This window comes from Stylophora pistillata, chromosome 1, assembly GCF_964205215.1.
Source record: "Stylophora pistillata chromosome 1, jaStyPist1.2, whole genome shotgun sequence".
In the NCBI taxonomy this organism is placed as follows: Eukaryota; Metazoa; Cnidaria; class Anthozoa; order Scleractinia; family Pocilloporidae; genus Stylophora; species Stylophora pistillata.
Window position 1 is genome coordinate 24,749,297 of NC_142519.1, and position 25,000 is coordinate 24,774,296.

Here is a 25,000-nt window from a genome sequence, read left to right on the forward strand (position 1 = left end):
TCTTCTTGAATAGTTTTGAGCTATTAAACAGATATCAGGGTATAATTACTCTAATATTTCTCTTTTCAAAGAAACTCTTACATGGCTTCTTTTAGAATAATAATCTTGACTGGACCAAAAACTTTGTACATTCTGTATCTCAGAAACAAAATTCAAGGAAATGTTTTCCCAAAACATTGGAAAACCCTTTATCTTGCTTACACTTTAAATAAGAGAAACCCCAGGAACTTAATCTCACTTTAACTGTACACACCTTGACAAGCTGTGCATAAAATCTGTCCTCTGCCTCCTTCTTGCCATAACATAAGTAGCTGTGTGTGTACAACTGATACTCTGTCCCATACAATTTTAATTTACTGGAAGGTTGAGCTGCTTTTGGAGAAGTAAATGTTATCTGTGTAGATGCACCTCCCATGTCCAAAGCTCCAACTGTTAATGGTATGATTTGTGAACTGCCTCTTACACTGTTTTCCTATGAGTAATGAACAAACAGCATTTTCAAGAATCAGTGTTAATTGTTGCAAATGTGATTGGAAAATCAGAGGCCTAGAGGTTATGTAGTCACTGAGATACTAATTAAGAGATCCAAGGTGGAGCACCAGCCAGGTCATTGTGTGAAGTCTCCTTGCTACCTTTAACTCACTTGATCTGGAGCAAAAGTGTTAGGCAACAAAAGATTAAGATAAGACACAGTGTTTTGGTCTTTATACAGCTACTTCTCAATCAATTGTCTGTTGTGTGTTTCTCCACCTCGCATACCATCCAAGAGAAAAACATGGTACTCTTATTTGTTTAATGCTATGAAAACCAGGAAAAACTCAGGCAGAAGTGGACCACCGAGGCTTGTAAGACCTCACAATAACCTGCGTCCAGTCAGACTAGCACCCAATCCAAGAGTAACTAACAATACTTCTACTCACTTCAAGCTATGGAATGTAAGATAAGCACCAACATCTATGACCTGCTCTACTTATCAAATAAATATATTATAAATAATTTATTGATTAATAAATTATTAGTAATGATTTATTGAACAGATGCACTTCAAGTGATTACAAATAGCAAAGGGATAAAGCTGATCAGCATTGTAACGCGTGAATTATTACTTTCATTATTCACCACACACCTGTGAATTATTAAAGGCACCATTCAAGTAGTTGACAGTAATCCAGGATGACAATCCTTCTTCTTCACCACTGATGATACGGGCATAGTCATCTTTAAACATGAAGGGTGAGCTCTTCAGTGATTTCCGTACAGATGCAAGGATTTTACTGGCTGCTGCGGCATCCATCTCCCTGGGCACATAGCAGTAACATAATTTTTTTTGAGTCAGTGTGAGTACAGTGTACTACTGTTTGATGCAAGTGTCGTGTTTGGATAACGACAAGAACATATCCACTAGGAAATCTACTTTTTGGCTAGTATAATCTATTGTTCATATTCAAACTGTTTGAGCCCTTACTTAAGTAATCTCATGCCTGCAGTAGCACCAAGGTAGATTGGTGACCTATTCCGTAGGTAGGAAGGTATCAACTTCTCTGCTGTGCTTGTTATACAACTCTGTAGTGACTGTCCAGCCTCATCAGGATTTGATACGTAACTCGATATTCCTGCCACCTCATTATCTATGAAATAAGGAACCAATAAAACATAATGTACAATAACCAACAGGAGCACACACTGATGATGGTTTATAATATTTGTTCAAGCCAGTCTGGGCAAAGAATAATTATTATTAATGTAGGTTGGCAATTCTTAATACTTAACATTACTAACTTGTTTTTGGGAGTAGTCAAAGATAATGAACTATATGGCTAACAGTTTAAATATCTATTGAATAGCTAGCAATACTCTTGTATAGGCCTATACTTTTCAAAAACTATGGGCCGGTTATTTATACGAGGTCAATCCCAAACTGCAGTTTCATGCAAGCAGAGGGCCATGTATGTATCCTCTACAAAAGTTTAATTTCATCAAATAGATGTCCTTCCACTGCTAGTTTTCACCCACTGTTCACAAAAATAAATGTTTAGATAAAAGATTCGGCTAAATTCAAGATAGTTTAGAACAAATTTTTATTAAACAACGGCTAAACTTTGTTTAAATAACCGGACCTATGTGTCTGAATGTACTAAGGAGTCGATCTTCTTAATAAGTTAGGAGGCATATCATGTGAGGGGTTTCAATACATATGACTTTACAATACAGTATATACTAAACTCCTACTCTTGAATTCATAAAAAAAATATTTTGTTTCCAATAACAAGTGCTTTCATATTTACCTTTATCCTTCACTACACACTCTCCAATCTCCTTCACAACTGCTGTGCCTTTCACTACATCATTGACTGTCCATTTGTAAACAAACATATTGGTATGTGTTGATCCTGCATCCAGTACAATACCATACTAAAATAAAAAAAGACAATTTCTAAAAATTGATGTCAGCAAACTTACCAAGGGGTCTCACTGACATTTGTTGTAAAAAAGCATGAATCACACACACTTTACATCTTTTTACCTCATCTTTGACCTTTGCCTTATACACACTGATTACTATAATACAAGTGATTCCCATGATGATCAGGAATGTGGCCACAATACAGCCAGCCCAGTCTCGCACAAAGCTGAGAGAATTCCTGACTAATGAAATATAGATAAATATTAATTATGAAATCATCATCAATAGGGTCTAACAGGGTTAAGATAAATCTGTCTTCCTAAATTTGATTGTATCAGTTCTATAGCAGGTGAATATTTAATTAAGCCATGTTTCTTACAAAGCATAAAATACAGAGAAATCTTAGGTTTGTGACATTGCATTAGTATGTTATTTTCTTACAGCATTAAAGAACCTAAATCTAACTAAGGGATTTTTCATGTCATTTTTTGTTGAATAGTACACAGCAAGTTACTGAATGCTTTGCCTAAGTTCTTGACTGATTAATGTATGAATAGTCTTGAACTTTGAATACCCGTTTATGAGAAATTCTTATATGATTGAAAAAAGAGAAAAATTGGTGCTTGTTATCTTTATTTTTTTTTGCAATCCAATGACTTGACTGTTTAGTAATATGACATTACCAAATATTGAATAATCCACTATCAAAAATTTCTCAAGTTACTGTAACGTCAAAAAATTTAAAAAAATCATAGCAACATATAAACTCAGCAGTAACTATAACTGCTGCAAGATGACAATGCTATAAAATCATTTCTGAAAATAAATACAAACCCAGATTACAATTAAAAGCAAACAACAAAGAAAAGAAAATTAAGTTATAGATGACAGAGGGTTAACTATATACAGGCAACCTAATCTATTAGGTAATGTAAGGTAAAAACTTCTCCCCTTCTGGAAATGTCTCTTTGGCAAGCATTTTTTAACAATAATATGGTGAGGCTCAGGTAACTTAGATAGCTAATCGTTTCTTTCAGAGATTTAACAATTTCATACCTGAGTGGTTTGTATCATGGTTTGAGCCTAAAAATATTAGACTGTCTTATGTTAGTGTGCATGGTAAAATCAAGTATCAAATAAAATTAATAAATGTACTTGTATAGCCTTAATTAGCTTTATTGCTTGATTGCAGTCTCATTTAATGCAAAATCATCTGAAGGGGGCGTTTAAAGATGGCTTTATGTATCATGCAAATAATTTAACATCTGGCTGTTGAAAAAAAAATAGATTAAGAGGGCTAGGCTAAATACCAAGTGAGACTAATAAAGTTATGAGCGATGCACCCTTGTTCCCTACTCATCAAGATTCAGAAAAAAAGACTTATGGGAACGGGTTGACAAGACATAACCCACAGGTCAGGGCAGAAGAAACGTGTTGGCAAAGATTAAAATAAACAGGAAATGAAAATGGGAAACAACCTGGTCTTCCAAGCCGGTTTTAAATATCAAGTTAAACCAAAATATCAAATGTGGCTACAAGCCGCAAACACTTTCCTCTTAGCTGTACCTTTGTATAAATTATAGCATTATTTTGAAGAGTTATTTGATTTGACGGGTTGCTAACCTTGACTAACTATTTTTGGTCGCAATTCAATTCTAAGTTAGAACATCGTATTAATTCTCATCGCAATTGCAAAAATGAGAGAGAGAGAAACATACCTTCGGCTCTGTGAATGAGCGGTGAGTTATCCTCCTCGTCTGTTGACAGCATCTAGACGAGTATAAGCTATTTCTCACAATATCTTACCGGAACAGTCGGCGGATTGACGAACGTGCATGCAGAGAAACACGAAAGAGAGGAAGTAAAACTAGTATGTGACAGGCGTTACACTTTGGGACTTCAGAAGTGGTTCCCAGTTTCCCTCTGGGAGATCCTGAGAGCAGTTTACAGAGTGATACAAAATTTTGAGTGTTTCTGTCGTGGAATTATCGGCTGAGAGTTGCCCCGCGGAAATTTGATGCTATCAGACCGATAGTTCCGAGACATAAACACTCTATTGTTTTTATTGTTCACCACTAAATTTTCTTCCGCGCCTACAATAGAAAATATACGCTCTAATATGTAGCTTCAGTAGCAACGCGGGTTGATAGGTAGGTGCGAACTCAAATAAAAGGTGAGTTTGTACAGTGCAAAGGAAATGGAGTTTAGACGAATTACTATGGCTAATTCAAAATAAAACAAAGCCGAACAGTCTTTATTTTGCAAAATCTCATACGACATTTTTGACGTCTTCAGTTCCAAAAATGAAGTAAAATCAAGGAAATGATGCGTGTAGGACGAAATGGAGACATTTTTTTCAAAATGGCCAGTTCTTTTACAACTATAATCGGAACTTGAATCAGACCTCAAAAACGGAGTTGTTTAACGGCATTTCTCAAATTTCTGAGGGAGTTATTCTTGTGAATTTAATCTTGGCCATTTGGGCATCAGATAGGCAGTAACCTTAGAGGCAGATTATCGTTTAATATCCCAACCTCGATTTAGGTTAAAGGGGTTCATTTACACAAACATTTCAAGAGAAAGATATATGGAGAAGACAAAATGTGATTAAATTCGTTTTAAGGGGGGTAAAAATAGAAAGCTACCAATAGTTCAAAGTGTGAGGTATCTTACTGATCAAGCTTTTTCTCTTTTCTCTCGCGAGCTAAAACTCCGTAAAGGAAAAATGCAAAGTGCAGATTTCTTTCGAGTTGGACAGAATTCTAGGGATAACTTGAACTAAAGTTATGCGAGACAATGATGCGAGAAGCCGTCTGAAAACAAAACATCGTTAACCTTTATTTAACGTGTTGGTCATTTTGACCTTCATTTTTTACATTTTCATATTTCCTAACAAAGAGGGAAAAGTACGTCCTCGTAATAATGTATCAGTGTGGTATGTCAAATACAATGAAATAAAACAATTTTGACGTATTTGTAACTGTGAGTATCCAAGAAGTGAGCGGTTTTAAACAAAATAAAACCATGAAACTGTCCTGTTGTTTAGTTTTCAAAAACTAGCAGATTTCTACTCTAATGATTAGATTATTTTCCCTCTATCTAACAAAAAAAATCATTCTATTAGTAATTCGAAACTCATCAACAAGAATATGTCTCAAGTTTTCAATATTTTTTTTTTTTTTTTACATTGTTAGGCCACTCATTTAATCTCCATCTATAACAAAACAGTTTGACCAATCATATTACAGCTTTTCTATAGGATGCTATTGTATTAAGATCAATGTATGTTAATTGGTTGATATATCAATCACACTATTGTTGATTTTTAATATTATGGCTACATTATGCCCCAAGCTCAATTTTTAATGAGGAACTATTGGACAAAACTCTCAAGAAATAATTGTTTCAAATACCACTTTGACCTGTTTTCTAATAAAAAATCAGAGTATCAGCCTACATGATCAAACTAATGATGACATTCCATGTCTAACTCAACAGTGACTTTAACAAAACTGAACAGAAATGTATGACCATGAATTTCGTTCAGAAAAACATTTTCATAGCAATCATAATATTATGGTACATGTAATTTTGAAACTATCATGTTCTGATGATAAGAACATGCCACCCTTACCTAACTACAGTAAAAGTACACAATAAAGTTTGGATCATAATGCCATATTTCAGTCACAGTTCAATTAACTGCTTCATTTTCATCACTGGGAAGATTGCACCAATTCACAGGTTTCTTCCCAGATTTCTTTAAATATGCATTGGCTTGAGAAAAGTGTTTACAACCCAAGAATCCACGGTGGGCTGACAAAGGCGAAGGGTGAACAGCTTTCAACACCTGGTGCTTCTTCTGCAAGATAGTAAGTAAAAAGTGAAGCCAAATCATGAAGCCAAAATATTCACAACTACCTTTTGAATATTTTTCATTGCATTAATATTCTTCTTAACCTCTTAACTGCCATGAATGACCAAGACAGAATCTCTCCTTACTATATCAATACAACATCAAGCAGACAAGTGATGAGAATAAAGAAAAATATCAACCAGGGGACTACTAGTTGATCCAATAACAAGTTCTCCAAACCAACATCATAACAATTTTATGGCAAACTGTAAGGAGAATTACTAATGAGATCTGGGGGATGAAGGGGTTAAACTTGATGATATTCTTGTTGAAATAGGTTTCAAATACACCATTCACTTTTGTTGAGCCGAAATTTATTAAAGATGTTTTAGCATCCACACACTGCCCGCCGAGACAAGCTCTGCTATTTGTGGGTAGTGCATCATTTGTTAAGTGTCATGTCATGCCTGATTACAATAAAGTTGAAGTTGAAGTTGATCTGAACATGAATCAAGTCCACAATAATCCCTTGACACCTCGGAGTGACTAATAACTAACTTCTCCTTACAATATCAACCCTGAGTTACACAGAAAGATCATGAGAATAAAAAAAAATGATCTCAGACTAAAGAAGCTATTAATTACTCAAAAATGCCTCCTTGTCAGTACCACAGGAAATGGAAAAAAAAAAAAAGCATGGAGAATACGCCTACTATGTTAGGATGCAAAGGGTTAATTTAAAAGTATTTATTTTATTGTCAGGAGGATGATAAAAAGTGACCATGGACTTGAAATAGATTTAAAGTCCATGGTCACTTTGGATGGACTACTGGAGTCCAATTGAATGGACTACTGGTGTATACATGTACAATGTATATAAAAATATCACCAGTCTGTGTACCTTTCAGTTGCTCTTCTAAAATTCAAGTCAAATTCAAATAAACCATTGCTCCTACTTACCATTAGATAGCAGCTTGATGATGACTAAATATTTAAGCATTAAATATCTTAGAGTGACTAGAAAAGATGATCCCAACCATATCATACCATAGATGATAACAGAGAGAAATATTTCTACTTGTGGAACCCATGATATTGTACCTTGTCAATGAAGCTGCCTTTCTTCTGAGCATACGAGCCCCAAAGTAGGAAAACAACACCGCTAAGATTTGTATTAATCCACCTTATTACGGCATCAGTAAATTTTTCCCATCCCTGTAAAAATCAAAGTATTATTAGGTTTGGGGTGCTGATTGTGTTTGTTATGTTCACTAATCAAAGCTTGTGTGTTGACTGAAGGTAGTTGAAATATGAATAAGGAGATAACAGCCTTGAGTGAAAACATTTTTTGGCATGTTCATGCAAGTTTTCAATCTTTCCAGAAAGTATCCCACCCATTTATGCCTAACTTATACAGGGTCATGAGAAATCTTACCAAGAGGAGTAAACTAGGGTAAATTCAGCTTATAACCAGACATCTTGTCTTGCCAGAACTTATCCAATTTTCAATAGCAAGAAGGAACTAGGGTTATTACCCCCTCCTCCCATGTTGCATGGAATTTCATTCCATTACTGGCTAATACCTCAGCCTTTTGTCAAGTTCCTGTGACAGTTTGCTAAATCCATTTATATTCTTGGGTCAAGAGAGACACTTTGTAAATGCATGGGTATGCGGGGGGGGGGGGGGGAGGGGGGAATTCATTAGAAAATAAATGATAAAGAAAAATTTTACAGGAAAGCATGAAGTTAGGGTTTTTTTTTAATGGATGTTATGGATCACCACTAGTGGATATTGGGATAATTACAAGAATGACACATATTTGGAAGACAATATTGGCATAGATTCTTATTCTTAGTGAGGAATGATAATTCAATAAAGATATGTGTCATATAAATAATACGTTTAAGGAAGGTATAGCATATACTGACCTTATCTTTATGAGAGTTTGCCTGTGAAGCAACAACTGTCAAACAAGCATTTAGAAGCAATACACCTGTTGATAAAGAAAAGAAGATAACTTTCATGAATGCTATCGACAGCATTGTTGCAAAAATATGCATTTTTTTAATGCAGAAGCTCATTGGGAAAATAATTACAAGCATATAGACTTTGGGCCAATAAAGTATAAAAAACATTTCTACTTATGTAAATACTTCAGAGTTCTAAACCAAATGGAGTTAAATTGATTGCCATGTTAAATAAAAAGTATTGGTAGAAGTCTATATAATAATAATAATTATAATTTAATATTTATATTGCGCAAATTAACATGTCGATATGATCAAATGCACATCACAACACTGTTCGGGGGACTTTGGCCAGACTGCATCAGCAGTTTACAAACAATCGAAGGAACCTTATTTGAAGATGCCCCCTCCCCCCAAATCCCAGTAAACAGGCCAGACCACATCACAGTAATCTCGTGAGTGGGTTCTTTAACGTCCCCTGCCTAACCAAATTATCTAATTAATAGATGCAGGAGACGGGACCTATGGTTTATTCGTCCTTATCCGAGAAGACTAGAATGTCTATCCATTTCTTAAAGAAAGGTAGCGCATTCTCCTCAGTTATTTTAAGACCTTGAGTGTTGGTCCGGCCAGGGCTCGAACCATCGACCTCGACCTCCCGCACAACAGTCCAGCACTCTAACCAACTGAGCTAACCGGGAGGCGGTTAGCTCTATGTGTTCTAGGGTTAAATCAATTCACTTTAACTCCCAAGATCTTATTGTGAATTCTCCCCTCTAGCTGCTACACATTCCCTTGTAGATTAGTAAAAAGAATTTGGTGTTACATCAAGCTATCAACCTTTACCTGATAAGTTGGTATTCTTATCACCTGTTTGCTGGATAATGTAGGGATATTATAGGGAGAAGTTACATGTTAATCACTTCTGGGGGTTGAAGGGTTAACAGCAAAACTCAACTCACCTTGTTTAGCCCAACCCAATAGATATCCATGTTTAGGTGGTTCAAAGCCCTCAATATCATTTTGCAACTCTTTGTAGATATTTACCAGACTGTTGAAATTTAAAGAAAAGGACATTACCAATAATCTACCCATAGTCAAGTCTAAAATACATAATTTCTGCTTGAATATTAATTTTTCCCACTCACCTTGGTGGTATACCAACTCTGGGAGGAACACTGAAGCAAAGTCCTGAAAAAGGAGTATTTTTCAAGGCATTTAGGATAATTGTGGATAAACATAAATTACTAATAATAAATCTTAAGGGGAAGAAAATCATTTAACACTAGGTTATGTGAAACATACCATGTGCCTGCCTTGGTCCATGATAAGGGTCCTGACCGATGATCACAACCTTAACCTGAGGTATAAGAATATCACTGACTTGTTAAAGGGACACTGCTCAGGGGGTTTGGGTGTGCACATGTTCTTCTCTCTCTCTTTTTTTAACAGTAGGACAACTTGGCTTGTCTCCAAACACCAGTAAGAGGTTTAAGTTGGCCCCCTCATCCTTGCAGGACACCTGACCACACCCTGCTGCATGTGATTATACAGCATATAAAAACAGTAAGAGGAAAAATCCCCTAAAATCTCTCTTTAAATTTGTTCAATTGGCCTGGCTTTTATTTCCATTTAGAATCGTTTCCTTGATTCTTAGCAATGACCTGTAGCCATAACTGCTTAATATGAGGACAAGATGCTACGATAGGTGTTACTCACAATGTTGCCAAATTGTCTCACTAGTTCAATTGCTGCCTCTTGAACACCATATTACTTTTAAATTTCTTTTAAAGCTCTTAATAAATTATCTCCTTGTTACATTAGTAATCTTCTGCACTTATACACCCCCTCGTAGGTTGTTAAGGTCTTCATTGAAAGTTCAGCTTCAAGTTCCTCCTTCAAATCTGAAAACCTATAGAGACTGAGCATTTCTATATGTGCCCCTAAGTTATGGAACTGCCTTCGTAGCTACATTAGGCATAGTCCCAGTGTTGATACTTTTAAGTCACCTCTAAAAACTCATCTCTTAGAATGTTATTTTATCTCCTAGCTATTGTAAGTTTTATTATTCTATTAGCTATTTCTTAGGTGAAGCACTTTTGAACTTTTGTTTAAAGCCCTATATAAATGATATTATTATTATTATTATTATTATTATTATTATCATTATTATTATTAATTGCATCCCTTCTTATTTCTTGATTAATGAGGAAATGCAGCATGCATAGAAAAAAATTTTCCTCCATCAACACATCTTCATGACCCTGGCCACAGTTTAGTGTGTCAATCATAACCAGTATGTCGTAAATTCATTCATAACTAGGAGTAATAATTTTTGATAAATTAAATCTTAAAAATTACCTCATGGATGTCACACTGAAGAGTCCAACTGAACACATCCTTCTCTGCAATCAGAAAAGTTATAAACATTTTTAGTTTGAGGTCTCATCAGAACTGCATCAATTGTTTCCTGACAAAGTTGGCTCAGTTTGCCCAATTGGGCAAACATTTGTTTTAAGAACATCAAATTTCCGTGGGGCAACTATCAACCGATAGTTTCTCAAAAGAAACACTCTATTGTTTAAATAAATAGCAAGTAGCATGGCCACTCAGAGACCAGCATTCATGATAAAACGCTAGTAGATTTATACATAATAAGAGCAGTTAGTGTTAAATCGCGTAAACATGCACAGTTATAGCGTATTACCGGCCGCGTCCAGAAATTCCATTCCATTTTGTCTGAAATAAGGAGCAATAAGTACGCAGAACATTTGCAGTATATTAAAAAAATGCGTGTTCTCTTAGCTTCTTGTCACTTAATCTGCACTATCATCAGTCATTGGTATGATCAGTTCATCAAACTCGACTACTAGATACCTCTCACTAACTGAGTTCGAGGACTGTACTGTACGGACTGAGTTTTTCAGTCCCCTCTTTGATTTATTCATCAAATCCATATTAACTGTTAAAATATCCAAATCAAAACTCAAAAGAAAAAAAAAGCAACCAAAACCCATACCCTTCTCAGAATTATTGATTACTCTTTTAACATTTCTGTGATTACATGTAATTTCAAAATTATCATGCAAGCCTGGCTATTCTACCTGTACAAAGTAAAAAATGCGGTCAATAACATTTGAATAACTGTTATTGATTAGAACTTTAAATAATAATAATAATAATAATAATAATAATAATAATAATAAAAAAACACTCACCCCTTCCACACACCAGCCAGCTCTAGAGGTGGGGTGGGGGGGTGAGGGATAGGGTGTAATTTGCGTACCTGCTGGATAGACTGTCTTGCGTGATCTCTCTTCTTTCACAAAATTCATAAGCTATTGACAAATAATTCAATACTCATCACAATCACTCTTTATATCATTTAACCACATTTCCATAAGTCATAAAATTGGAGCAATTAGATTGATCGATTCAATGCACACATACTTTCTGGAAATATTCCTTGGTGAATTCCGCTGCCAAAGCTTTTTTCCACGATGGTCCGAAGAACTGAGGACTCTTATTAGCAAGCAGTTTCTTCTGTGCTTCCTCTCGATTAGCTTCGATGCGAGCTCTTTGCTCTGGTGAAAGATTTACAGCCAGCCGCTTCGTTTTTGAAGGCGTCGAATTGGCATTCTCGCCTGTGCCTGCTTCCTCATCTTCCGCTCTTCTTTTGATTCCAGTGCCAGAAGGAATGAAAAAGCTGGAAATCGTCCTTTGAGTTTGCATTCTTCTTTCACTCTTGTTCCAAACTGCAAAATGGAATCTTTGATCAAGAATTAATCAGACTAATCGAAGTACGTACTTCTAATAGCTTCGCGCTTGTTATTTTCCCGCCAATATCATCTAATTTTGTCAGCCAATCACAGTACACTTGACGAGAGACCCTGGAACCGAGGGCTAAAAGCAATCCGCCATATTGGAATCACAGGTGCAGGCTTGTGAAATGTTTCGAATCAAAAGTACGAAAGGGTCACTACTGCAATCGTTTGTAAACTTAGCTAGACCAGCATATTCAAAGGTTTGTACTTTGGTGTTATTTTTGAGATTGGGGAAAACACACACCAGGTGATTCTGCAACTGTTTGATGTGGAGAAATTCTGCGTTAATACTCGTGCTTTCCATACGCTCTGTATATTTATATTGGCTTTTTGTAGGGTCGTTTGTGTTCAGCAAACAAATACTGTTATTCAGAGTTTAGAAGATATGAATCAACTACAACAGGGTCTCCTAGGTAAGTGCTAAGGAATTGTCAAAAATATTGAATTAATTTTAACGTGTAGTTCTGAACTTCAGATGGGGAATTATGTTGGCGATAAATTCCGCCACATCAAGCCTTTACCAGAACAGTTAGAAGTTACCTTATTAAGAGCATGTTAGATGGAAACTTTCAGTGTTCCCTTAATACGACAAGCTTACACTCTTTTTAAAAAAGTGGAATTTTGTGGGATGTGAACTGTACTATCATGATGGCAACAGCTAAATAGTTAGAGTTTTTAGACCTGGACCGGGTTGTTCAAAGGTGGGTTAAGATAACCCAGGGTTAGTGTAAAATTCAATTTCAGATTTGAAAGCTTTAAAAGAAAATTTACTTTAATTCCACTTGTCTACAATTTGATGATTGAATACTCTGAAAAGTATTGGAAATCTTTTCCCAAAACGGCTCTTGAACAGAGAAATATAGAAACCTGGATTAAAATTTAACCCTGGGTTAGCGCTAATTGGCCTTCGAACAACTGGGCCCTGGAGAATAGTCTGCAGACACTTAACACCAAACAATTGTCTTGATGTTACATCTCTAAAGCTTTTAAAACCTTGCTTCAATATTTTTTTTCATAATAAAACATATGATTAAATTTTATGATAAACTTTGTTCAAAACTTTTCTACATGATGTATGAAGGTCAACCAAAGGCTCACCAGCTTGGAAATTAGTAGCAGGAGTAGCATTAGCCAGTGGTGGAGGTGTGGTCGGTGCAGCTTTAGCCTTTCATTACAGCACAGATGTCCGCACATGGTGGATGACAAATTTTCCATATCTTGCACCATATTTGGGTATCTTCGGTGAATCCTTAACAGGGAGCAAAAAACCCCCTATTCTTGGTAAGAAACCAAACAGTGCCTCAAGAGACCCAACAAAGCCTTCTTCTGTTGATGAACCATTGAATCTTGGTCTTTCACCCCAAAAAGCTCCACAAAAGGTAAAAAATGATATCTTAATTGCATAAAGGTTCAGGCTCTCTTTTTCCACTTTTAAATCCTCCTATCTGGTGAATGATTCCTTGACCGGTTGGTTTATGAAATCGTGAAAATTTTCTGCTCTATCCAAACAATTGTTCCATGAGTGTATGTCTTCTGGACTTTCTATTAACATGTAGCATGGTGGTGGGAATCCTGAGTTAACCCTTTGACTCTCAGCAGTAACCAATAAAAAAATTGTTATTACATTATCACTATATCATCAAGTAGAATGTAATAAGAGTTAAGAAAAACCTTAACTATGGAATATTGTTTAGTCTTAAAAGGGCTAAAATTATTAAACGCTTATGGAAAACAGTAGGCAAGTATATGTTGAAATCTCAGTTGTGAAAGTTAGTTGTTTTATTTGTTAATGCACCCTCTAGGTCTACAAGTATTGTGTAAATGGTAGACTGCTTAACTGAGCATTCAAACTTTGCAAACAACAATTATGCTTTGTGTTCCCTTGATGGACATTAATTTGCACCGAACAAACTCTAACTCAGATTACTAGGAATGAATTGTAACAACCATCTGGACCTTGAACCTAGGATTCTGGAACCTAGAATGAATCTTCAATTGAGAAACAGATATGTACAGTGCTAAGGGCACAGAGCTACAGTACAGCTCAGAGGTGCATGGCAAACCTGTGTCCTTCAAGTGCTTGTAGTGGTGATCATCTCAATTCCTGTTTAGTTTCTCATGATTATGATACATATGCACTGCCAAGTACAATTAATAAGTCTGACTCGTTTCAATGCTTATCCTCACTGTTGTAGTATGAAGCAACCATGAGCATTTCTATACAGGTCAGGTTCCCCCTATGTTTTGGTGCAATCCAATTATACTTCAGTCTTGTGTGTAGCTCTCTAGAGGCACTATGCTAATTAAGTGCTGATAACTCTATGCTTACCAGGATGCTGATCTGTCATTAAGAAAGCCTGTTAAGCCTTTGGTGGAGGGCAAAGAATCAGTGGCATCTGTTTCATCAGTTGATCAAACAGGCATTTCTGCTGTTGATCTTGCTATTGCCAGAACAGTTGAAAAGGAAGTAAAACAGAGTGCTAACTCAATAGAACCCAAGAGTGATGCCCCTCAGAACACAGTCGGTAAACCACCAAAGCCTGGCGTTAGAGGAAAAGCAGAGTCACCAACAGCGGCTGTGTCAGCTCTAGATCAAGTGGGTGTGTCTTCTGTGGATCTTGACATCTCTTCTGCTGTGGAAAAGGAGGCTGAGCCTGCTGCTACAGCTAAGATGCCAGAAATTACAGAGAAGCTAGCTGAGAAAGGAAAAGATGCTGAATCTCATGAAATCAAAGGTACAAAAATCAATAACAGAAACTATGGTCTTCTCCAATGATGATTACCAGGCGGTACTCTTAATACACAAGCATTTTTAAACTAAAACACTACAGTTGTTGTTGTGCTTTGGTTCAAAAGTGTTTGTATATCAAGAAGAATCATGTGTTACAGACTGTACCTTGGAACACTAATGTAACAAACCTACATGTACAACAAACTACTATTTTAGCATATACAGGTTTTTCATGAACAGGCTTTTGTGATTTCCTAGAATTGTTGATATTATACAAGGGAGACTACCATCAGGATTACATATGAAATATGACACAGTATGCTAGTTTTAGATACATGAATGCTTCTTGAAATCTTCAGATAGTCATTTCTTTGAAGAAACATTTACAAATGATGTTTACAGCCTTGTTTTTGGCCTCAGAGCCCAAATTAGCATTTAGAGTAATTGAGTGACTAAGCGAAAGATAGATAATCGGGAGGGGAGAGTTGAGGTGTACATGGCACCTCACATTGTTTGGTACCAACAAGCAACATTCATTTTATTGAAACACAGTAAACCCTTTTAAATACACTTAAACTAGAGAAGAAAATAATACTTTGACTAATAGTTCAGCTGTTTTTTAGTGATGGTTATTACATGTATTTCTATTCTTCTGGGTTGCTTGGTGCATGTTACACAGGCACAAGAACATTCCACTTCTGTTACAATTCAAACATATTGAATGTGGCCCAGTACACTGTCTTCACTAGTACTATCCAAAATAATTAGAGAGCCTAAAGATCAAGTTAATAGCAGTAACAAACAGAAAAAATTAACCCTTTGTTTGCTAATCCTGACCTGGGGACAATTAAAACATGAAATGCAATTAGATATGATTGCTTTTTGTAATATCACATTTTGTACATCACCATCTAAACACTTACAACAATTATTTACTAATCGTCAAAGCTGATCTTAACTTTTCATTAGTAGTACAGTTGATTTTCATCTTAACTTTTTTAAACCTAATATATCCACAAACAAAAAAAAATGGTACATGTATTTTACTCAGTACTAATTAAGTTATCTTTGATCACTTGTCTTAAATAATGGGGGGGGGGGGGGGAACTTCAATGGGGTGCTTATTTTTGTACTTGCCTGATAGGAGTGTACATGTACTTGTACTTATCTGAAGGAATTCCTATTGATTGAAGGTGCTAGTTCAAGGATTTACATTAAGTGTTTTTTTATAATTTTTACAGAGGCAGAGGGTGTGTAAGGTCTCTCCCTGGAAAACAGTTTACCTACAATGTATTTTTGCGTAGGTACATGTCGTATCCAATAACCAGTACCCTTACTCTATTTATGTAGGTGTGGACACAAGCCTTACTGAGAAGGAAGTTGAAGCCCTTGTAGATCAGACTGCCATGGAAGCTATAGTTTATGATGCAGTGGAAAAGTTGAAGGTTACTGGTCAAGAAGCTGTAGAGGCTCAGGAGAAGGCTGCAAAAGCCATACAGGAACATGTTGAACAGCTCAAGAGTGCACTTGCTCAATCCTTGGAGAGTGGAACTTTGAAGGATCTTAGTGATTTGGTACTAAATTCTCAAAAGGCAGCCACTGACAGTGTTATTGCTGCCAAAATTGCTCAGGTGATTAGAATAAAAACAGTTGCCCTCCATAATCTTTTCAATATCCTATGTCAAATTCTCCCTACCACCTGCCATATCCTTCCTATAATTTCAGCTATGAGAATATCGTGTTCAATAAAAATATTTTTTCTCTGTGTATGACGATGTCTTGATATTGTGATGAGATATTGCTTAGCGGTCACTCCTGGGAGTCAAAGAATCCATCTTTGACACAAATCTTCATGTTTGGTTACCTTTGAAGTTTAAAATTACACAATTGGCTGCTTTACGAAGATTGTTATATCAATCAAAACAGGCAAAATCTTTTAATTTGTACAATTTTTTTCAGTGCTCTTTTGAAGTCTCCAAATTTAATTATTCTTCTCTCGTGTGCTTACTTTGCTCTCCCTCGCCCAGTGATGTAAAAAAAATGATAGGGTCATGGACAGATTACTCCTGTTTTGCATAAAGTAAAATACGTCTTTCTCTTTTTTGCAGGTAAAAGTAAATGAAGAAGTAGAAAAAGTTCATGCCATTATCAAGGAAGCTGAAGCTGCTGGGGCTAAAGGAGCAGGAACCACTGCAACAGAAGAGGCAGCGAGGGTAAGTTACAGTGTACAGAAAGCAGCGTTAGACATGAAGCAGGCCAAGGTAGAGGCAGCAGTGCTGGAGGAACATCAGAAAGACTTGGCCAAAAGCAAAGATATGTTCAGGAAGGAGCTACTGGATATAATACCTGGTGCTCTGAAAGAAGAAGCTTTGGAAGGTGTTGAAGAGAAAGATGTTAGGTAGGGTATTCATGATACTGGGTGAATTGTCACATTTTACATTTTGGTCTCGTGTCTTCACGCATACGAAGGACAGTTGTTGAGGTTTCTTTAATTTTAAGAGAAATGATTATTATACCATTGAAGGAAAGGTATACTTTTGTCAGGATGAAGGAGACTTGAACAAAAACGTGGTTGTCTTGACTTTCAAGTTGAAACATACAGTTGTGAACGAAAAGAGACGGAATGTGAAATAAAAGTGAAAGTGCCATGCATTACGGCAACTCTGGCGTGGATCGAACCCAGCCCTGTCGCGAAGGAGTCCAGCGCTATTCTTTTGGCTAAAGCGTCTCCCACCTAGTGTAAAGCCGTTTCATTTTCGCTTTTTAGGTCTGAGTCGGTTCTTTTGGCATATGCTCGAAAAAGACTTGATCAGCTAACACAGCAGCTTGTCAGCTACCAAACTGAGGAACAAAAAAGGCTGGAAAACTCCCTTAAAATCCAACGTGAAGAGGATGCCAAGGTAACCGAACTTAAACTGAAACAAGAAGCCGAGAGAATGGCATCCGAGTTTGAAACCATAGCGAAGAAGAAGGTAGGCACATGTGATCTTTAAATTGAAACCCGGTGAAATGTTGTTTTTTTTTTTGGGAGGGGGGGGGGTTGGGAGTCGATTATGATAGTATTGATAGCATAAGAGCAATTTCAAGTACATGTACATGTAAGTGTTGGAAATAATCTAGAATTGCATTAGTGTTACTTTGCTTCTCTTGGTGCCGAACACTCGCATCGCCCTTTGAACCAATTAGATGCCAAACAACTCACTACCTGGTTTCTCCCGTTTTCTGGCGTTTAACCCTTGAAAACCTAACATCAGTATGCATATCCTCCCAACTGTTTTTATACCTATCGTAAGGTGCTTACATAGAGAATTTGCTTTACAATCGATTTTCTTTAATTGATGACATTTCCTCACTTGCCAAGTATGGTTACTTCACGACTCCCTCTCGATATGCCCTCTCCTGTAAAGAAGTGGGAAAAAAAAAAAAAAAAAAGAGATCTGGTGGTTTACGCTTGAGGAAGGCGCGCTTTTTATTTGATATGGGCTTAAAATACGATTAATGAATCAAGTGACCGTGAGATTGTTAGCCTTTTTTTTCTCTCAGGAAGCAGAGCTTTCAGCAGCACATGAGGTGAGCCTCCGACAGCAATTACGTCGCCAGGCAGCAGCATACAGTGATCACTTGGCCGAGGTTCTCCGTGTTCAGGCAACGGAACTAGAAAACAGGTTGGTTTTGTAAGAATGTGCTTCTTCAGCACATCTTTTTTCAACGGTTTAAATATTCATTTTTCATCCTGTATCCTTAAATGGGCTGTTTAGTTTAGAGTGCTTGGATTGTATCTACCGCCCCTTCCCCCGCCCTAGACTTCCTATATACACATATTACGGGCTACATTTACAATTACCCTTTCTAATGCAACGGTGACGTTTTCTCAGGTATAAGGAGGACTTGCAACAAAAAATGGCCGTAGAAAGAGAGGCTTTTAAGGTGCAGTTAGCTGGGGCTCTTGCTCAGTTACGAGGTGTGGTATCAGTGATAGAGGGAAGAGCAGATGTTGAGAAACAAAATAAACAGGCGCAAAATCTGTGGACAGCTTGTCAGTCGCTGACTACAGCTATCGACAAAGGTGCTACTCAACCAAAACCGCTGCTGCCTCAATTGACAACCATTCACGATGCGGCGGCAGAGGATCCACTGGTCTCACAAGTTCTTAACTCTTTACCAGAAGAGGTTGTGTTAAGAGGAGTGCTGAACGAAGAGAATGTGACGCGTCGCTTTTACAAGATCCGGAGATGGTGTCGACGAGTAGCCATGATAGGAGAGAACGGAGCTTCACCATGGACTCACGTGCTGTCGTACATCCAGTCTTTCCTAATTTTCGATTCATTTGATCCCGTAAAGCAGGGAGAACTCGTAGATTTAGACAATTTAGATACTTTTGATCTCCTAGCGCGCGCAGAGTACTACCTTCGGCGTGGAGATCTGGAGTTAGCGACGCGATTGGTAAATCAGCTTCGCGGGGAACCTAAAAATGTAGCGCGTGATTGGTTGCTGGAAGCCAGGTTACTATTGGAAACGAGACAGGCTGTTAACTTGTTGACTGCATATGCTGCTGTATTGGGGACAGCGGGGGCTGATTGATTAGAACTTAGAAGTACAATTATTTTTGAAAGATAGTGCTAGTAATCTGTCGTTGATAAGTGATGATTCCCTTCAAACTTCATTTTCGACTCACGTCGTGTACTTTATCTTCTACTGCTTTATTTTTTAACATGATTGGTGGAACATTATGGATAAAAGGGAAAAAAGAAAGCCGTTCTACAAATTTGTCATAAACGTGTAGACTGAGTTAAATTTGAAATGATGTTTCTTTTCATTGAAGCTTTGACCAAACATTGTAATAGTTCTAAAGTCTCAAACCTTAAACGATGTTTCCCAGCCGTAATTATGTAACATCAAACTGTGTTACACAAAAACCCTGATGGCTTAGCCATCTTATGTAACTTGGTTTCGAGGGAAATTCGTCAATACATTGAGAAAAGGTTTTAAGGGGATGGAGCTTCGTAATAACGCGCTCTGCCTCTGCAAAAGTTTTTGGTTGACTTTGATTGACAAAATTGCACCGTCTTTGCGCAGCCGGAAACGCGCGTCCAGAGTGGAAATTTCAGAGTTCTTTTTCTTTTTATTTATTTACTCTAATTTCGGGAGTACTTGCGCGAAGTAAAAGTCCTCGACCCAATAGAAGCCGGAAGTAAAAAAAGACATGCGCTTCGATTACGTCACCAAGGAAAAATAGGCAGCAAATTATGACCACTGTGATGAACAATACCGTTGTCAATAAGAATGAAAGCCACGCCAAATCTTTGCTGTTTTGATTCTACCACAATATTGGAGTGAAATAAAACGATTCTTTCGATGACATGCTGAGTGACACGTTGACGCGAGCAGCGTTCTCTGTACTCTTCTAGACAACACCAAATTACCAAATGGGATCACGACGTTACTGTTAATTGTGGTAGAAAAGAACTTTCAAGATGTGAAACTTCATATTTTTAGTCGATTTTCACACAGTTGTTAACTTAAAGGTCCACCTGTCAAAGCAGATTACTCTCGAATTGACTTCAGATAAGTTTCGGGATTAGCTAAAGCCACCTGAACCAGTTAGCTCAATGGATAGTGCGCTGGACTGTTGTGCGGGAGGTCCCGTCTCCTACAGCGTTGGAGTAGGAGACGTTAATTTCCCACACGTGATTACTATGTGATGGATGTCCTCCCCTGGGGTGGGAAGGTGAGATCGATATGGACTGAAGCGGCTGCCAGAGGCACCCGAGAAAATGCCGACGTCTGTTCTCAACCTTAACAACATCTCATTGTAACAAACCTGTAATTCAGCTCTCTGCAAAAGGTTTGATTAAGCATCATATTAGTATCATAAATAGATAAAAGTAATTTTATGTTAGTCTCCTAGTTCCTTGAAACAATGGTATAATGCTGGAAACCACTAATGTTTTCTAAATCCTCCATACCAGAATCAACTGAAGCGTTGTTTAGCTGGCCTATCAGCAAGGGACGTGTTGTGGCCTGGTTTGCTAAATCACTGTGCACTACAATGTTGATGGATACACACAGAGACAATCTCAGGCAGTAGAGAGCGCATTCTGTTGTAGATGTCATAAACGCGGTTTTATCTCATTTCCAGTTTTTATCAAGAACCTTTTAAACAATCAAGACCGAAACATTTTGAAGAAACTAAAATCAACGGATTGCCACCCCCTGAAAAACATCATTCCTGTCCAAAAGACATATGTACACAATCTTAGGAAAAAAGGCTGCGCGCGCCCAAAAATTAATACACAGCGCTTTATGAACACCTTTGTAAATAGGTTGATATTTAAGCTCCATTTATTGTAATGACATACTTTTTAATTCATAATATGTATGTAGATTTCTGTAGTTTTTCCAAATTCATTGTAACAAGATATGTAGTTTTATCTTATGATGGAATAAAGACTTTTATTATTATTTATTATTATTATTATTATTATAAAACCAAGCAGCATGTGATCATTCGAATTTCATCTCCCATTAAGTGTGGCTGCATGTTTGAAAAATACGTCAGCAGTGTAATCGAAGGAGTACAGCTGTTGGTTAAAAATGAAATATTACAAATGTTATATGATATTATCTCGGGTTCACATGAAGCCGGATAGACGAGCAGAATTAACGTCCTGTTTGCCCGCCTTTATCAGAGAGACTTTAGGAGTAAACTAAGTATAAATGAAAAGGTAAATTGTATATGTTCAGTGTCAGTCAATAAAAGAGGCAGTTTCACGATTTGCGCATGCGCAAACTTTTGATAGTCCGAAGACGATTTCAAACTTCTTGTGTAAAATTCAAGATGGCGTCCACAAATGCAGGAAAGCAAATCTATCGTGGCGGTTATGAAGAGGGATTGCAAAATGACTGAATGCGAGAAATAAGCATTAATACAAACAATAAAGGAAATATCGCAAATACAAAAATAAAGAATGACTTACTTTGGTCTAGCCCCTAACGATAGCAGATAATAAGTTGATAGCAATAACAGCTACCGAACTAATATGATGAAAAGTGAAATACAATATCTGATGCATGACAGAAATAACGATTTTATTGGTAACAATCATTAACTAACGAAAGATTCATTGATAAAAATAAAACATAAATGAAAAGCACACCAAATACGCGTCCCTCAGCGTTTCGAAACTAGCAATCATCACAACTACGCAGTTACATCCACCATTCTTAAAACTTTACTTCAAAATGATTCAGGAGACTGGTACTATCTTTTCGCACTTTCCACTTATTTCATTCAAACGCGACAAAACATAGGCTATATATCGAGCAAAAGTTCAATACAAACTAATAACCAACCCGGAACTTTCAAATGGGTTCGCGCACGATGCAAAACTTGTCCTTTCATTCGTAACGTTGAGAAAATATCGGGACCAAAACGATCCATTGAGATTGCTGATCACTTCACGAGCACTTCCGCCAATGCCATCTGTTGCATAACTTGCGCTTATTGCAAAAAGATGTCCATTAGTGAAACAAGAAGATGACGAGAGAAGGAGACCACTGGGTGACCTATTCCGAGATTATGTTTTTCTCGTTACCATGGTTCCACCAATAGCGTACCACCATTTTCTGCATAGAAACGCACAAACAAGCCACGATTCCTCCATTCGCTTTGACGAAGGGCTAACGTTCGAAACGTCGGCTTTGAACTCCTTACGGTGACCAGTTTACATTATCAACTCAGATGAGAACACCAAAATTACCTTGTTTTACTCCCTAACCAACGCAACATCACAGTTTCTTTCTATTCTTTCTATTTTGCTACCTTTTAATTCGACCTCTTTTCAGTCCACCACAACGTTGTATTATCAAGCAAACTCCCCGCAAAAAGAATCTTAGATTCGGAAAAAATAGAATTTTTATGTTACGGACAGATGAATGAAACTCATCTGTTCATTTTATTACGCTGGAAGGAAGATGAGAAGAGATTTATAACAATTTTCTTTGTGTTTTCTTTTATTTTCCATCTCTGTTCGCGTAATTCGGTTTTGAACATCTAAATTTAATTATTGACGATGCCATTTGAGTTTGTAAAACTGAAACAGTTTGTAACTTGTATAGCAGGAGACGTCAGGCCTCGGCATTTACTTCTTTTGATTTTTATTACAAGATCGATCACAGTTCAACCGAAGCTTCTGACTGTAAATGGTAAGATATCTACATGTCATGACTGACTCTTTCGTGAACTCTTTATTTTTTAGTTGGTGTGATTTCTATGATATCGATCGAAGACAAAGTCACTACAAAATAAGTAGAACGGATGTCGTTGATCGGTGTTTTTCGGTCTGACAAGACGTCAGTACCGACCACTTCTACCGTTATAAGTTTTATCCAGAATAACGTAAATTAGCCACTGCAGTGAGCTTATGATGTGCCGAGTGATAGTCTTTCGTCTTTCGTTCTAAACGAAGGGCTAAAGCTCGAAATGGCAGCTTCAAAAACTCTTTATGGTGGCTAATTTACATTATTAAATCAGTTGATAAAACGAAATGATCTTGTTTCATAAATGTATCCCCATCCCCTCACTGACGCGGCACCATAATTTCTTTAGAAACTTACCACCTTTATTCATTTCTTCAGAATATAACAAAAGATCGTAAGAATCAGGTGACATGAGGGTGAACTGATCCAGCTTGAACCTTTCCAGGTAATTATCAACAGTTATCTTTTTTTAGGGAAGAGATAGAGGGGATTGAACTTGGACTACAATAAAGTGATGATTCTTGTACTTTGTTCCTTGTACCTGTTTGATATTCTTCTAAAAACTCACAGCGGTGTTTCCCGCTACTTTTGCGTTGTCATTGTCTCTTTTCTTCCTTAAACAAAGAACTCGAAATTTGAGAGCAGTATATCGAGCGATCATTTGCATAATGATAAGAATTCTCTACGGCTGAGGTTGTTTTTGTACTCGAAAATTAGTAATGATCTTTGATCCCGTGAAGCTATCATCTTATTTGTGTCAATATTTTAGTTTTCCCTGCATCTCATCGAAAATTTCTCTGAGGAGCAATTTATTTTTCGTATTTTGAGCAATTTCTTTTCCTTATTTGATGTCATGTATCATGATTTCTTGCAGTGCTGAGAAGTTTCACTTTCCAGGGCAGATACGATCAAAGTCTAATACACCGCGTGTTGAGAGTGAATGGTTCATTGCAGCAGAAGTAAATGATCTGTTCTGTAAGTAGTAAAGACATTGATAATATTCTCACCGTTACAGTAACGCACGGTCTGTTATCTATCTGCCTCTAGATATTTCACATCCTTTTTCAAAAGATAGAAAGGGGGGGTGCTACAGCCGTGTCACCAAAGAGGGGTGAAATGCACCAAAAGTCCCCCTCCCCTTAATATGGATGTATAACACATTTATTTCCGAGTTGTGATGACTTGATGGAAAATGAAAACTTTGACAGGAAGTATGTGACAAAAAACACTGAAAATAGGAAATCATTACTTCCGAGATAAGTAGAAGGAAAAATTAGGAACTTGTTTTTTGTTTCCGTTTACTAGCTATACATTTAACACACTGAAATTTAAAATAACAAACGAATTGAATAATAAACCTCCATCACCTCAAAGAAGATAGCAAAGGTTAAACTCTTACTTCTGCATTCATATTTTATCCTGAACAGGTTGAACGTTTCTTGAAAATCATAGAAACTTTTAGCAACTAATCAACGGATCGTTATTTCTAATAATAAAAATGGCGGCTGGGAAAGCCGTCATATATGTTAAAAAAAAAAATGAAAGATGCTATGGTATCATAGTTTGTCTCCTGAGCCATCGAAGCGTTCACTATCAGTGTGCAGTGGGATAACTTATCATAAATGAGGCGAAAGAAGGAAAAAATTATTTGCTTTACTTTATGGCCTTCATATTTGCGAAATACATCCAAAATTTGGCAAATAACTCAATAGCGGAGAGATATGACTAGGTCCGGCTGTTAACACTTTAATCGTTTCAAAATTAATTAAAATGTAACCTCTCCTCATAATATACAATCATCATCCAGTAAATAGGTATGAAAAATAACAAACTTATCGGGTCGAAGTTGTTATCATGATTCATTACCAAATCTCAGGAAATGTGAAGCAACTAGAGGGGAGAATTTACAATCACATCTTGGAAGTTAAAGGGTTAATTAATCGATGAAGATGGAAACA

The 25,000-nt window shown here is 36.9% G+C and overlaps 4 protein-coding genes across 6 annotated transcripts in view; 2 read left to right on the forward strand and 2 right to left on the reverse strand.

Moving 5' to 3' along the window:
• The window catches only part of LOC111331175 (ectonucleoside triphosphate diphosphohydrolase 8), a 9,885-nt gene extending 5,603 nt beyond the window's left edge, over positions 1-4,282 (reverse strand). For 2 of the 3 annotated variants that reach the window (XR_015995964.1, XM_088746794.1), the window contains exons 1-7: positions 4,123-4,278; positions 3,461-3,487; positions 2,525-2,646; positions 2,286-2,412; positions 1,466-1,628; positions 1,127-1,298; positions 254-472 (exon numbers count right to left, since the gene is read on the reverse strand). Coding sequence is in view for 2 of the 3 variants with exons in the window: in XM_088746794.1 (XP_088602920.1) it covers positions 254-472; positions 1,127-1,298; positions 1,466-1,628; positions 2,286-2,412; positions 2,525-2,646; positions 3,461-3,487; positions 4,123-4,174 (882 nt within the window). In the remaining variant the exon portion in view is untranslated. Of the gene's footprint in view, positions 1-253; positions 473-1,126; positions 1,299-1,465; positions 1,629-2,285; positions 2,413-2,524; positions 2,647-3,460; positions 3,488-4,122 lie in introns of all 3 variants that reach the window. The other variant, XM_088746795.1, reaches the window with a different exon arrangement.
• A 936-nt stretch (positions 4,283-5,218) lies between these two features.
• Positions 5,219-12,070, reverse strand: LOC111331168 (uncharacterized). The gene is made up of 9 exons (XM_022936228.2): positions 11,679-12,070; positions 11,515-11,566; positions 10,590-10,633; positions 9,534-9,588; positions 9,377-9,419; positions 9,191-9,279; positions 8,190-8,254; positions 7,362-7,475; positions 5,219-6,266 (listed from the first exon to the last, which is right to left on the reverse strand). Exons 1-9 carry the CDS (start codon positions 11,958-11,960, stop codon positions 6,099-6,101), a joined length of 912 nt encoding a protein of 303 aa, XP_022791963.1. The 5' UTR covers positions 11,961-12,070; the 3' UTR covers positions 5,219-6,098.
• Positions 12,071-12,100: 30 nt separating this feature from the next.
• Positions 12,101-21,245, forward strand: LOC111331167 (MICOS complex subunit MIC60-like). Its single transcript, XM_022936227.2, has 9 exons — positions 12,101-12,252; positions 12,389-12,465; positions 13,134-13,431; positions 14,385-14,787; positions 16,134-16,414; positions 16,892-17,181; positions 17,551-17,755; positions 18,327-18,448; positions 18,659-21,245. The coding sequence occupies exons 1-9, from the start codon at positions 12,178-12,180 to the stop codon at positions 19,362-19,364; spliced, it is 2,457 nt and encodes an 818-aa protein (XP_022791962.2). The 5' UTR covers positions 12,101-12,177; the 3' UTR covers positions 19,365-21,245.
• Positions 21,246-22,892: 1,647 nt separating this feature from the next.
• Positions 22,893-25,000, forward strand: part of LOC148741791 (uncharacterized) — a 13,509-nt gene continuing 11,401 nt past the window's right edge. The window contains exons 1-3 of the mRNA XM_088746797.1: positions 22,893-22,988; positions 23,421-23,487; positions 23,917-24,017. The gene's annotated coding sequence lies outside the window, so the exon portion shown is untranslated. The remainder of the gene's footprint in view (positions 22,989-23,420; positions 23,488-23,916; positions 24,018-25,000) is intronic.

Coding starts and splice junctions, on each gene's coding strand:
- LOC111331168 (XM_022936228.2), bottom strand. CDS start 11,960: ATGCAAACTCAAAGGACGATTTCCAGCTTTTTCATTCCTTCTGGCACT. Junction 10,634..11,514: donor CAAGACAGTCTATCCAGCAG/GTACGCAAATTA, acceptor TTCTGATTGCAG/AGAAGGATGTGTTCAGTTGG. Junction 9,420..9,533: donor TGGACCAAGGCAGGCACATG/GTATGTTTCACA, acceptor CTCCTTTTTCAG/GACTTTGCTTCAGTGTTCCT.
- LOC111331167 (XM_022936227.2), top strand. CDS start 12,178: ATGTTTCGAATCAAAAGTACGAAAGGGTCACTACTGCAATCGTTTGTA. Junction 13,432..14,384: donor CCCAAAAAGCTCCACAAAAG/GTAAAAAATGAT, acceptor TATGCTTACCAG/GATGCTGATCTGTCATTAAG. Junction 17,756..18,326: donor AAACCATAGCGAAGAAGAAG/GTAGGCACATGT, acceptor TTTTTCTCTCAG/GAAGCAGAGCTTTCAGCAGC.